General features: G+C 57.5%; 1 protein-coding gene across 1 annotated transcript; it reads left to right on the forward strand.

Annotated features, from left to right (window-relative positions):
- The first annotated feature begins 4,111 nt into the window (after positions 1-4,111).
- Positions 4,112-8,808, forward strand: LOC142596506 (gamma-secretase subunit Aph-1b-like). The gene is made up of 7 exons (XM_075725645.1): positions 4,112-4,224; positions 5,000-5,170; positions 6,702-6,775; positions 6,933-7,055; positions 7,986-8,107; positions 8,393-8,516; positions 8,771-8,808. The coding sequence occupies exons 1-7, from the start codon at positions 4,112-4,114 to the stop codon at positions 8,806-8,808; spliced, it is 765 nt and encodes a 254-aa protein (XP_075581760.1).
- The last annotated feature ends 1,599 nt before the right edge of the window (positions 8,809-10,407 follow it).

Genomic DNA, 10,407 nt, shown 5'->3' on the forward strand with positions numbered 1-10,407 from the left:
GCTGCCCTGGGGAGCCCCCATCCCTCTTCCCTACCCCACACATGCACCCCACTGGCACACTCAGGATATCATCAGCTGAACTGCGTCTTGGCCAAATCCACACACCCATTGAGAAGGGAAGCCCTGCAGCCTTACACCATGGCTCAGGGGTGTCTTGTCTGTACACAGCCTGACTGGCTCTGTCCTGTCTTCATGTCCAAATATTAAAGCAGTCTGACAAGATGGATGGGTGTGCTTGGTCCTTGCAGGCAGGCACACACAGGCACTGGGAGACGTGGTGGGGGTCTCCCTGCCCAGTTCGTGCAAGGAGGCTCTACAGGGTCTTGGGTCCAGGGTGGGTATGGCCAGTGTAAGGATGTCCTCCGTGGCCATGGGGGACTGGGAGCAATAACGTGCACAGTTTGGGCTGCGTTCCCACATCTCCATCACCTCCTTGGGATGCACAGAAAACCTCCAAGTCTCAAGCTCAGTCCAAACTGACCATCCTCTTCAAGTGCACAGTGATAGAGGTATGTCCCCTTCCACAGTCGGCATGTTACCTGCCTGGCACTTGGGGAAGCCACAAGGTCTTTGATCTCTTCATGGAGTCTGCTTGTCGTGGTTTAGCCCCAGACAGCAACTAAGCACCACGCAGCCGCTCGCTCACTCCCCCTACCCCGATGGGATGGGGGAGAGAATCGGAGGAGTAAGAGTGAGAAAAACTCCTGGGTTGAGATAAGAACAGTTTAATAAGTGAAATAAAGTAAAACAGTAATGATAATAATAACAACAATATTATAATAATAATAATAATAATAATAATAATAATAATAATAATAATAATAATAATATACAAAGCAAGTGATGCACAATGCAATTGCTCACCACCTACCGACCGATACCCAGCCAGTTCCTGAGCAGCAATCGCTGCTCCCTGGCCAACTCCCCGCAGCTTATATACTGAGCATGATGTCATATGGTATGGAATAGCCCTTTGGTCAGTTTGGATCAACTATTCTGGCTGTGCCCCCTCCCAGCTTCTTGTGCGCCTGGCAGAGCATGGGAAGCTGAAAAGTCCTTGACTAGCATAAGCAGTACTTAGCAACAATTAAAAACATCAGTGTGTTATCAGCATTCTTCTCATACTAAATCCAAAACACAGCACTATGCCTGCTACTAGGAAGAAAATTAACTCTATCCCAGCTGAAACCAGGACACTGCTTCATGGTTCATGTTCATGATGCCATCTGAGCACACATACAAGCGTGTGACGATGCATGCACACACTGTTACTTACCAGGGTCTTCTCCAGGTCTATGGTTAGCTGCTTACCCCACGTACTAGTTGCATTTTCTATTACTAGTCACTGAACACCTGCCTGAGGGACAGCTGTATAAACTAGCAAATATTAATCATGCAGTAGGCAACCAATTTCCAACATGTTCAGGAAGTTTCCTCCTGGCTTGCTGTGTTTTCTCCAACACAAAGAGAAGAGTGGCAGGATGTGTCTCATCGCTGTCACCAAAAAAGGCTGGATTCCCTGGGGATGCCCAAAGTAATGATCTAGTCCTGCCCTCCACTTTGGGCCCCTCCATGATGTGCACTGAGCCCTATTGTCCCACGCTACCCGGCAAATATCCTTCTAAAAGCACAGCCTCATGCTGCCAGGAAACATAATTCATGCTAACCCCTTGCTGAGCCGGGCCATCACCCCAGTGAGCGGCCAGCAGGGATAGCTTTCATTATCTGCTTTTCTTTATTTGCTGCACCTCTCAGCTCAGGAAAGGATGTTGGTGAGATTGCATCTCTTTCCTGCCCAGGTGCTGCTGGCCTCCTGCCCTCCCCCTGGCCCAGCACCTCTGGTTTGTGGCTCCAAGACCTTCTCCTACAGGGAAAAAGGTTCCCCTAGCATGGGGGACTCATTTTCTGGTTGTCCTCCTGGGGTGCAAGACCTGCCGGGAGCTGCAGCCTCCCTCCCTGGGATGTGCTGGAGGGGAAGGACCATGCACAGCTGTCCTTGCACAAGGGCTGGGGCTCCTCCTTGGGTGCTCCTTGCTTTTCCATAGCACATCAGCTGAGCCGTTCTGTTGTTTGGTCAAAGCACCTTCCAGGCAGGGGTTTGTCTGGCTGCAAAAGGAGCAAGAGTGCAAAACTACCTCTTCTGCAGGAGCCTGTCCCAGTGAGCAGTGCCCCGCACTGCAAACAAGCCTGCCCTGCACTCCTATCAGGATGGGTCCCCTGTCTCCAGCCTCTGTGCACCCTTGCTTTCCTGCTGGGACAAAAAGCCCTTTCACATCCAGTGTTTTTCCCTATTAGCTGCCCAGCTTCCTTGTTTGGACCAGTCCATTTAACTTAACTGTTTACACCCTGCTGCAAGGGCCTTTTTTTCCCTCTGAACTTTCTGTGGTTTGGCAGTGAGATCCTGGCTGCTGTTCCCAGGTGATGCTCTGCCCCAAAGATGTGCGGCTATCTTTCATGGTTGAGCAAAGCTTCGCATTTTTTTCCATCCTCCTACCCATCTGCTTCCCCCCGTGGTCCTGCAGAAAGATGGAGGCTGGGGGAAGCTCTGGGAGGCCAGGCAGCAGGGGGGCTCAACTTGGAGGCATGTCTCCCCACTCAGACCCACGCTGAGGACCACAGGGCCTGTCCCCTCCTCTCTCCCTCCCCTTGCACCTGTCCTGTTGAATTTCAACCTTTGGATTTGTTTATCTTGGCCTGACAGACTGAAGATCTCCCCAAAGTGCTTTCAGCCCTGGTGTGGGCTGCCACCCCTTTGATAAACCACCACATTAACCTCCGGCAGCCTCTCACCTCCGCTCTCTTCTCCAGTTTTCTTCATTGCTCTGGTGCCTCATCTCATCTCTGAATCCTTCCTGTTCAATATCCTTGAACTACGTGCTGGAGGGGAAGGACTACACAAAGAGCATCGTAGACACATTTTGATGGGACATGTTGAGCTGCGCAGAGCCGGACACAAACCACTGCCGCCCCCCAGCCCCTCCTTTGGGTGTGATTACCCCCGCATTTACAGCCCAAGACATTTTGGTGAGGGCAGGAAGAGCTGTGTTGCCACATAAAGCCAAGCACCACATGAAGCTCCCAGTCAATATAATCAATATTACAAATTTATCAATCCCACCAGAGGACAACGCAGATGGAAGAAAATGCAGATAATTATAACCACGTGGCACTGTCTCATTTCTGTATGAGTTACATATGCCCCGTATGCAGTGCTCGGTACTGTGCCCCACATCAGGGCTGCGCTGCCTGAGCTGTGAGCGTGGAGTGGGCACTGCAGGAGGAGCAGCGTGAGGGGGCAGGGGGCACATGGCCCCTGCCCTGCACACTCAGGGGCTACAGGGGGCTGTGCCAGAGGCCCCCCTGCATCAAGGCAGGCCTGTGGCAGGGTGACAGGCAGCTAGGAACCCTTGGGGACAGCCAGCACACCTTGCCCAAGCCTGGGCACCCCTGGCTGGCCCAGGTCCTGGGGGGCAGCACAGGGCCCCCCTCACTGGGTGGCCTCTGTGAGGGCACTGGTGACAGGGCCAAGCTCCCCTGGGTGCAGGCCATGTCCCCCCCAGTGCAGGCCTTGCCCCCCCGTGACAGACCTGAGCCCCCTGGCACAGGCTGTGCCCCCCCAGTGACAGGACCAAGTCCCTAACTGGTACAGGCCCTGCTCCCCCGTGACAGGATCAGGTCCCTCCGATGCAGGCCATATCCCCTGTGACAGGCCCAGATCCCCTCCCCCATTACAGGACCAGGTCTTCAAACGGTGCAGGCCATGCCCCCCCCACGACAGGACCAGGTCCCTCCCCGTGACAGGCCCGAGTCCCCCAGTGCAGGCTGTGCCTCCCCCATGACAGACCCGAGCCCCGGGGTTGAGGCTGTGCCCCCCCATGACAGACCCAGCTCCGCCCCGGTGCAGGCCGTGCCACCCCATAACAGACCCTAGCCTCGCCCCACTCCGGCTCAGCCCCCGCCCCCGCCTAGCGCGGCCCTTCCGGCGGCGGCGGCGCGCGCAGGCGGCGTGTGACGTCAGGCGGCCTCGGAAGGGTGGGGGGGCGCGGAGCCGGGTCCGATCCCGTCCCGGGTCCCGTCCCGGGTCCCGTCCCGGGTCCCGTGTCTTGCTGCCATGACGCTCGCCATCTTCTTCGGGTGCACCTTCATCGCCTTCGGGCCGGCGCTCGGCCTCTTCCTTTTCACCATCGCCCGCGACCCGCTCCGCATCATCATCCTTATCGCTGGGTCAGTCCCGCACCACCGGTACCGGTGCGGGAGGGGCACTGGTGCCACCGTGGGTACTGGTGTGGGCGTGGAGGGGGCACTGGTACTGGTATCGGTACTGGTATGGCACTAATATTGGTGCTGGTACCAGCATGGGTGTGACAGGGACGTGACTGGTACTGGCAGAGGCGCAACGGGGGGACTAGTGCTGGTGCCGTTGTGGGCACGACAGGGGCACCAGTACTCATACTGGTGGGGTTGCGAGCATGACAGGGGCACCAGTACCCATACTGGTGCCATTCTTTTCACAACAGGGGCTCCGGTACTGGTATTGTACTGGTACCATTGTGGTCACCACATGGCGTGGGCATGATGGAGAGGGATACTGGTATTGGTAATGGTATGGGGTCAGTAGAGCACTGGTACCAGTACAGAGTCAGTAGTGGTACTGACATGCGCACAGCAGGGGCAGTGGTACCAGTACCACTGTGGGATCAGTAGGGTATGGTACTGGTATTGGTACTGGTGTGGGCTTGGTAGGGGCACTGGTGCCAGTTCTGGTTACCAGCAGAAGAGGAGTGCAGGCACAACAGCAGTACCAGTACAGGCACCACCTACCCAGCACTGGTGCCAGAACAACACTGATACTGGTAGGAGAGTGGGCAAGGCTGGGGCACTGTTGCCAGTGCCAGTACCAACACAGAGGGGTGAAGGCGTAGTGCCGATGGGCATGGGCATGGCACTGGCACCAGTCCTGGCACGGCATCAGTGCCAGCAGGCACTCTCTCTCTTGCAGGGCTTTCTTCTGGTTGGTGTCACTGCTGCTCTCCTCCCTCATCTGGTTTATCGCTGTTAAAGCTAGTGACCCCTGGGATGAGCCGTTGCAGAAGGGGCTCTTGATATTTGGGGTGATGTTCTCTGTGCTGCTGCAGGAGGCCTTCCGCTTCCTCTACTACAAGCTCCTCAGGTAAGGGCATCTCCCACCCAGCTCCAGTGCTGCCAGATGGTCCTTCTGCCCTCCCAGCTATGGTGGGTCCAGATTTTGGCTGGGAGCTCCTGGGTGGGGGGGATGCAGAGCGTGGCACCAAGCCACCTTGGTCCTTGCTGGGAGCATGTGGGTGGTACCTGTGTCGGTACGTTGACCTCGAGCAGGTCTCAGGTGGCAGAGCAGAGCAGCCCTAAGGTCTGGAGAACCCAGGGCTGAGGTGGCTGGTAGTGTCTCCCTGAATTCAGGACAGGTAGGCTGTAGGTTTGGGTTGCTGGAGGACGTGTAACATCCTCTCTGCCCTACCACCTGGTGACTAGCGCCAGAAGTGCTCCCGCAGCTCAGACGGATGCTGGGGGTATGCCAGGCACCAGGAAGTGTCCGCTTTGCTGCGTGGGGGATGGGGAAGGGTTAGGGATCTGCCCTCGTCTCCTGGCAAGTCTTGTTCCTTTCTTAGGGATGGCTTTGTGTCAGCAGGGACAGCCTGAAAGTGGTTTCGGTGCTCTGCGGGGTGGTGCATCGTTGCCAGCCTGTGCTCGGTGCCCTGGCCAGTCCTGGGCAAAGTCTGTGCGCAGCCTCAGCAGCTCCCGGCCTCCTTGGTGCTGCCGGCCTGGAGTGCGGGAGCTTGTGCCGCCTGCTGGGTGAGCACATGCTGCGCCCTGTACTGTTTTTGGATGGACAGGCGGATGCTGTGCTGGGCCGGTCAGGCAGACAAGGGGAGGTGATGCTGGAGTCGGCATCCCTCGTTGTCTCCCCAGCAGTCCCCACCTTCCCAGCTGGCTGGGCACTGGTACAGGGCGAGGGGCTGGGGGAAGGGCGGGTACGCAGGCTCCCTGCGGCAGGGCACTACCAGAGGTGGGCAGGCAGAGGGTAGCAGAGTTCCGCGGTACAGCCTCTAACACAAACCACTGCATTTCATTGCCCTGCGGATCTCCGGCTGCAAAGGCTGCTGTCCTCCCAGGGCTGTGGAGCTGTCTGGCATCCTCCTCACCTGCTGCACCTCTAGCCGATAAAACTTATGAAGCCCAGCTCTCTCAGTTTCTCCCCCCAAAGAATTTTTCTAGCTCTTTGAGCTCTTCCCTGCACCCTCTCTGTTTTTTTTTCCCCAACATCTTCTAAGAGTATAACTGCTAAGATCAGGTACACCCTCCTGGCGTGCGCTTCCCACGCCAGTGCTGGGGCTGTTTTCTGTGTGAGGGTGCTGCTTGCTTTGCGCTTGACGTTCCACTTGCCCCACCCCTGCTCTGCGGGGCTGGCTTGCACTTGTGTCCCTCTATGGAAATCTTTCTATGTGGCTTCGTGTGGTTCTCATGTGTGGTTTGTTTGGTGGTTCAGGGTGGTCCCGTGGATGCTCTCTGCGGCAGGTGGTGTGGTTCAGTGATGGGGAGGTTACCAGGATGGTGGGATGGTACAGAGTGAGGCCCTGGCTCCCACCTACTCTGTCCTGGTGCTGCACCATGCCCTGGGAGGCGGCCAGGCTGTGCCGGCCTCCAGTGCGCTCTCCCCTCTGCAGGAAGGCCATCGAGGAGCTGGTGTCCCTCAGCGAGGACGGCTGCTCCCCCATTTCCATCCAGCAAATGGCATACGGTGAGTGCTGCACAGAGCAGCCAGGCAGGGCTGGGCACGGTGCTGGGGGGAAAGGGAGGTTTCTCACCTTGAAGCTGGCTGGGTCCCTCGAGGGGCTGGGAGGTGCCTGGGGTGGTCCTGGATGGCTCAGAGCTTGACAGCATCCCTGTCCTGGTAGTGGCTGGTGTGGGCTTTGGGCTCATGAGCGGCGCCTTCTCCATGATCAGTCTCCTGGCAGACGCATTAGGGCCTGGCACTGTGGGCATCCACGGGGACTCACAGCTCTACTTCCTGACCTCAGGTGAGCGACTGGCACCCTTTGCCCACATCTCTGCCCCACCACAGAGGCGGCAGACCCAGGGGGGCTGGGACTCAGCCCCCCATGCTCTCCCCTCCATGCTGCACCCTGCTGCCACTCCCCATACCTATCTGAGCCCTTTGTGGTCCCTTGTCACATCTCTCTCTGCCAAACCCTTCTCTCTGTCCTGTGACCCTCCCTGTTCCTCTCCCCCATCCCTCCTAACTCTTCCCAGTCTGACCCAGCAGTGCCCCTACTCCCCTGCCCTGGCTCCTCTCCATCCCTCCCCGAGCCTGTGGGCTGGGCCAGGACAAGTGGCTCCCTGGTGACACCCTGTCCTGGTTTCGGCTGGGATAGAGTTAATTTTCTTCCTAGTAGCAGGCATAGTGCTGTGTTTTGGATTTAGTAGGAGAAGAATGTTGATAACATGCTGATGTTTTTAGTTGTTGCTGAGTACTGCTTATGCTAGTCAAGGACTTTTTCAGCTTCCCATGCTCTGCCAGGCGCACAAGAAACTGGGAGGGGGCACAGCCAGAATAGTTGATCCAAACTGACCAAAGGGCTATTCCATACTATATGACGTCATGCTCAGTATATAAACTGGGGGGGGGGGGGGTGGCCAGGGAGCAGCGATCGCTGCTCGGGAACTGTCTGGGTATCGGTTGGCGGGTGGTGAGCAATTGCATTGTGCATCACTTGTTTCGTGTATCATTATTATTATTATCATTATTATACTGTTACTATTAGCATTACTATTTTACTTTATTTCAATTCTTAAACTGTTCTTATCTCAACCCAGGAGTGTTTCTCACTCTTACTCCTCCGATTCTCTCCCCCATCCCATCGGGGTAGGGGGAGTGAGCGAGCGGCTGCGTGGTGCTTAGTTGCTGGCTGGGGCTAAACCACGACACACCCCTCTGCTGCTTCCTGCAGCCTTTATGGTGCTGATTTTCCTTCACACCTTCTGGGCGATCCTCTTCTTCCATGGCTGTGAGCACCAGCACTGGTGGGAGATCACAGCTGTCATTGTCATGCACCTTGCCGTTTCAGGGTCGGTGAGTAGCTGGGAGCAGAGCTCTGCACTGGGACCTATATTCGGGGATGGCCATGGTGCATGCTGGTCCTTGTGCTGGGGGGGGCAACAGCCTTCAGCACTAGCGAAGCAGTTGGTTTTTGGGGATTTGCAGCCGTCCCCGCACAGGACAGGCCCTTTGCAAATTGAATGCCAAAGCTGGTGTCCCCTGTCCCGTTCCGCTCATTGAGGTGGTGACACTGCCACCCATCCTGGCCCTGTCCTCTCCTGCCTGCTCACCCCTTCCCTCTCCCACCTCTCTCCCTAGACGTTTTGCAACCCCCTGTACATGGGCAGCCTGGTGCCCTCCTACCTGCTGATGGCCACCACCGCCACTTGGGCTTACCTGCTCTCAGGGGGCTCTGCCCAGAACCTGCAGTGCTTCCTGCTCTGTAAGTCCTGCTCCATAATGGGGACAGGGGACCCTGCGGGTTCCTCTAGGTACCCGGACCAGCGCTGGGGTGAGGAGAGGGTGCCCTAGGGGCTGGAGCAAGGGCATCATCCCCTTGGCTGCCAGATTAGAGGAGACGCTGGGGTTTGGGGCCATGGTCAAGTTGTTGCCTCTCCTGGGGGAAGTGGATGGGGTAAGGAGTCTGGTGAAAACTGCCCCCCCCCCCCCCCCCCCCCCCCCCCTTGCTTCCCACAGGTTTACGGAGCAGAGCCAGCCCTCAGCTAGAATCCTGAGGCCCTGTGGGATGTTCCTGTCCCCAGCCACCCCTGCCCTCCCTTCCGTCCTGGCGTCAAGAGCAGCCATCACCTTCTCTGCAATATCTTTTCTTCTGGACTGGTGGACCCTGGCCAGTCCTGGCAGGCCAGGTGCTGGGGTCTAGCAGCAGCAGCCAGCTGACCGGTGTGGCTGGGGCTGGCTTGCTCCGCCACCCCTTTGGGAGCCCCCAGAGAACAGCTGTTTTGAGGGACTTGGCTTTGCTGGCCCTGCTGTGAACAGAGCCCCAGTTAGCTTGCCTGGGAAGGATGCTACCTTGGACTGTTGGAGGCCTGAGCCCAATGAAACCCATTGCTTCTCCCCCCTGCTGCAGAAGATGTGCCGTCCCCTGTGCCAGGGCAGGGAGAAACCCATGCCACCTCCTCGCTGTAGGGTGGAGGAAGTGGCTTTGCAAAGCACTGCTGGGCTCTGGGCCAGGGCTGACCGCTGTGGTGACACTTTCTCTGCCTCTTGGCCCAGCCTTGTTGCCCTGGGAGCCACAGCCCCCTACACTGGACTGTGGTAACTGCAGTGAGCTGGCATCCTGGCATGGGAAGAGATAGACAGGGGAGGATGGTGTGTTGGGAGCAGCCACCAGTACTGGGGGACCCAAGGGGGCTGACAGCTTCCAGGGCAGGAGGAGGATGGGAGAAAACAGTGCCATATGGAGGGTGACAGAGGGCTTGGGAGGAGATGCAACCCCACGACTGGTGCCAGCACAGCTTGGGGGGGGGGGGGGTCAGGGGGCCATGCCCTCTCCTGCCCTTCAGGCAGGCATCAGCCCTGATGCTGCGCCACAGGGCTGGGAGGGAGAAACTGCCATCAGGCTCAGGGCTGAGAAGTCCAGTGGGCTTTTATACCAATAAAAAGTACCATAGGTGGTGGTGGGGGGGGGGGGGGGGTATGTGTGCCACTGCTGGTGGCAGTGGCTTGTGTTGGTGTGACCGTGGGGGTTGTTTGGCAGTTGCAGACCTCAGTTGCCTGAAGGTCTTGCTCCTGCTCTGTCCATCTCTGGTTTTACTGCTTTGAGGGGGAGGTTGCTGAGAGCTAGAGACCTGCAGGTTCCTCCCCTCTCCCAGGTCCAGCCCATTTCTCTTGGCTTCAGTGTGGCCGTGGAGCTCCCCAGGGCTTGGCTCTGGCTGTGCTGGAGCTGCCAGGAAAGGTGGGAGGCAGCTATGGATCAGGGACCACTCCAGCTATGTCAGAGCTAGAGGGAAGCTGGGTGAGGGCCAGCCAGCAAGGAAGCTCAGCTCTACCTTTCTCCAGCCCTACTAAGCCACGGTTATGTTTTTTCCAACACTTTGCACAAATAAGGAGAGGAAGAAGTCCCAGAGTGATGGAGGGCAGGGCCAGGCCATGCAAGGAGCCCTGCGCTGCTTGCTCTAGAGCTCTGCCTGGGGCACAGAGGCTGATGTTGTCTCTGCCAGTTGGGAATGGGTCCCTGTGCACTCTCTCTGCTGTGGGTCCAGCTCCACCGGTGCCTGTTCCTGCCCTGCAGCTGCAGACTAGGACAGCAGAGACAGCTGGCACCGTTGGAGGCTTTTATTTTTTTTTCCCCCAAAATGTGTTTTAACTTTTTT

Source organism: Pelecanus crispus, chromosome W (genome assembly GCF_030463565.1).
Source record: "Pelecanus crispus isolate bPelCri1 chromosome W, bPelCri1.pri, whole genome shotgun sequence".
In the NCBI taxonomy this organism is placed as follows: Eukaryota; Metazoa; Chordata; class Aves; order Pelecaniformes; family Pelecanidae; genus Pelecanus; species Pelecanus crispus.